Source organism: Penaeus monodon, chromosome 16 (assembly GCF_015228065.2).
Source record: "Penaeus monodon isolate SGIC_2016 chromosome 16, NSTDA_Pmon_1, whole genome shotgun sequence".
Taxonomy (NCBI): domain Eukaryota; kingdom Metazoa; phylum Arthropoda; class Malacostraca; order Decapoda; family Penaeidae; genus Penaeus; species Penaeus monodon.
Window position 1 is genome coordinate 47,665,805 of NC_051401.1, and position 2,227 is coordinate 47,668,031.

The window sequence follows — 2,227 nt, forward strand, 5'->3', positions numbered from 1 at the left end:
GAGGAGGGAGGGCGGAAGAAGGGACATGCACAGCTGGAAGAGCCCGTAGCCAAAGCTCACCGACGCCATCAGCCTCATCACCATGTCCGGAGGTAACTGTTTACTGGGATAAAATCAGAGTTTGTGTTAGAGTCGATGTTGTGGCTAGGTGCATGCATGTGTGCATGTGTATGTTTTAGTATGCATGTGCATGATTGTGTGTGTACATGTATCTGCATATGTGCAGAATCCTAAAACTAAATCCTAAAAAAAGTGAAGAAGGAAAAAGAGAGAGAGAGAGGAGAGAGAGAGAGAGAAGATGAGAGGAGAGAGAGAGAGGAGAGAGAGAGGAGGAGAGAGGAGAGAGAAGAGAGAGAGAGAAGAAGAGAGAGAGAGAGAGAGAAGAGAAGAAGAGGAGAGAGAGAGAGAAAGGAGAGAGAGGAGAGAGAGAGGAGAGGAGAGGAGAGGAGAGGAGAGGGAGAGGAGAGGAGAGGAGAGGAGAGAGAGGAGAGAGGGAAAAGAGAGGAGAGAGAGAGAGGAGAGGAGAGAGAGGAGGAGAGAAAAAAAGGGGAGAGGAGAGAGAGAGGAGAAAGGGGGAGGAGAGGGAGAGGGGAAGGGGAAAAAGGGGAGGGGAGAGAGAGGGGGAGGGGAAAAAGGGGAGAGAGAGAGGGAAAGAGAGAGAGGGAAGAGAGGGAGGAGAGAGGGGGAGGGAGAGAGAAAGGAGGAGAGGAGAGGAGGAGAGAGAGAGGAGGGAGAGAGAGAGAGGAGGAGAGAGAGAGGGGGAGAGGGAGGGAGAGAGAGAGGGGGGGGAGAGGAGAGGAGAAGAGAGAGGAGGAGAGAGAGAGGGGAGGGAGAGAAGAGAGGGGGGAGAGAGAGAGAGGGAAGGGAGAGGAGAGGGGGGGGAAGGAGGAGAGGGAGGGAGAGAGGGAGAGAGGAGAGAGAGAGGGGAGAGGAGAGGAGGAAGAGAGGAGAGGGGGAGGAGAAGAGAGAGAGAGGGCGAGAGAGGAGGAGAGAGGAGAGAAGGGGAAAAGGGGAGGGAGAGAGAGAGAGAGAGAGAGGGGGAGAGAGAGAGAGAGGGGGAGAGAGGAGGAGAGAGAGGAGAGAGGAAGAGAGAGAAAAGGGAGGGAAAAAGAGAGAGAGAAAAGGGGGAGAGGGAAGAAAAAGAGAGAGAAGAGAGAGGAGAGGGGGAAGAAAAGAGGGGAGAGAAAAAAGGGGGAGAGGAGAGAGAGAGAGAGAGAGAGAGAGGGAGGAGAGAGAAAGAGAGAGAGGGAGAGGGGGGGGAGAGAGAGAGAGAGAGAGAGAGAGAGAGAGAGAGAGAGAGGGGAAAAAGATTTAGAAGAGGGAGAGAGAAGGAGAGAGAGGAGAGAGAGGGGAGAGAGAGAGAGAGGGAAAGGGGAGGAGAGAGAGGGGGGGAAAAGGAGAGAGAGGGGGGAGGGAGAGGGAGAGAGGAGAGGGGGGGGGAATGGGAGGGAAGGGGGGAGAGGGGAGGGGGAGGGGGGGGAGAGGGGAGGAGAGGGGAAGGGGGGGGAGGGGAGAGGAGGGAGAGAGAGAGAGGGAGGAGAGGGAGGGAGAGGAGGGAGAGGAGAAAAGAGAGGAAGAGAAAAAGGAAGAGAGAGAGAAGGGGGAGGGAGAGGAGAGAAGAGGGAGAGAGAGGAGAAGGAGAAAAAAAAGGGAGGGAAAGGGAAAAGGGGAAAGGGGGGAAAAAAAAGAAAGGGGGGGAAAAAGGGGGGGGGAAAAATGGGGGGGAAAAAAAAGAGAAAAAAAAAAGGGAAAAAAAATAGGGGAAAAAGGGAAAAAGGGGAAGAGGGGAAGGGGGGGGGGAATGAGGGGAGGGGGAAGAAGGGGGAGGGGAAGGAGGGGGAAAAAGGGGGGGGAGGGGGGAAGGGGGGGGGGGGAAAAGGGGGGAAGGGGGGAAAAAAGAAAAAGGAAAAAAAGAAAAAAAGAAAAAGGGAAAAAAAAAAAAAAAAAAAGAAAAATAAAAAAAATACAGGGGGGAAGAGGGAGAGAAAAAAGAAGGGAGAGGGGGAAAGGAAGGAAAAAAAAGGGGAGGGGGGGGGGGGAAGAAGGGGGAAAATTTTTTAAAGGGAGGATGGGAAAAAGAAAGAAAGGGGGGGGGGGGGGGGGGGGGGGAAAAAAAAGGAAAAGGGGCCCCCAGAGGGGGGTTTTTTGGGGGGAAGGGGGGTTTCCGGGGGGAAAGGGGGGGGGAAGAAGGGAAAAAAAGGGAAAAAAAAACAAAGAAAAAAATTTA

General features: G+C 53.9%; 1 protein-coding gene across 1 annotated transcript in view; it reads right to left on the reverse strand.

Annotated features, from left to right (window-relative positions):
* LOC119582890 (tetratricopeptide repeat protein 39C-like) overlaps positions 1 to 174 on the reverse strand; it is a 15,351-nt gene extending 15,177 nt beyond the window's left edge. Inside the window, exon 1 of the mRNA XM_037931395.1 lies at positions 1 to 174. This exon is cut by the window's left edge and continues 101 nt beyond it. Coding sequence (XP_037787323.1) covers positions 1 to 84 — 84 coding nt within the window. The 5' untranslated portion in view covers positions 85 to 174.
* Positions 175 to 2,227: the final 2,053 nt, after the last annotated feature.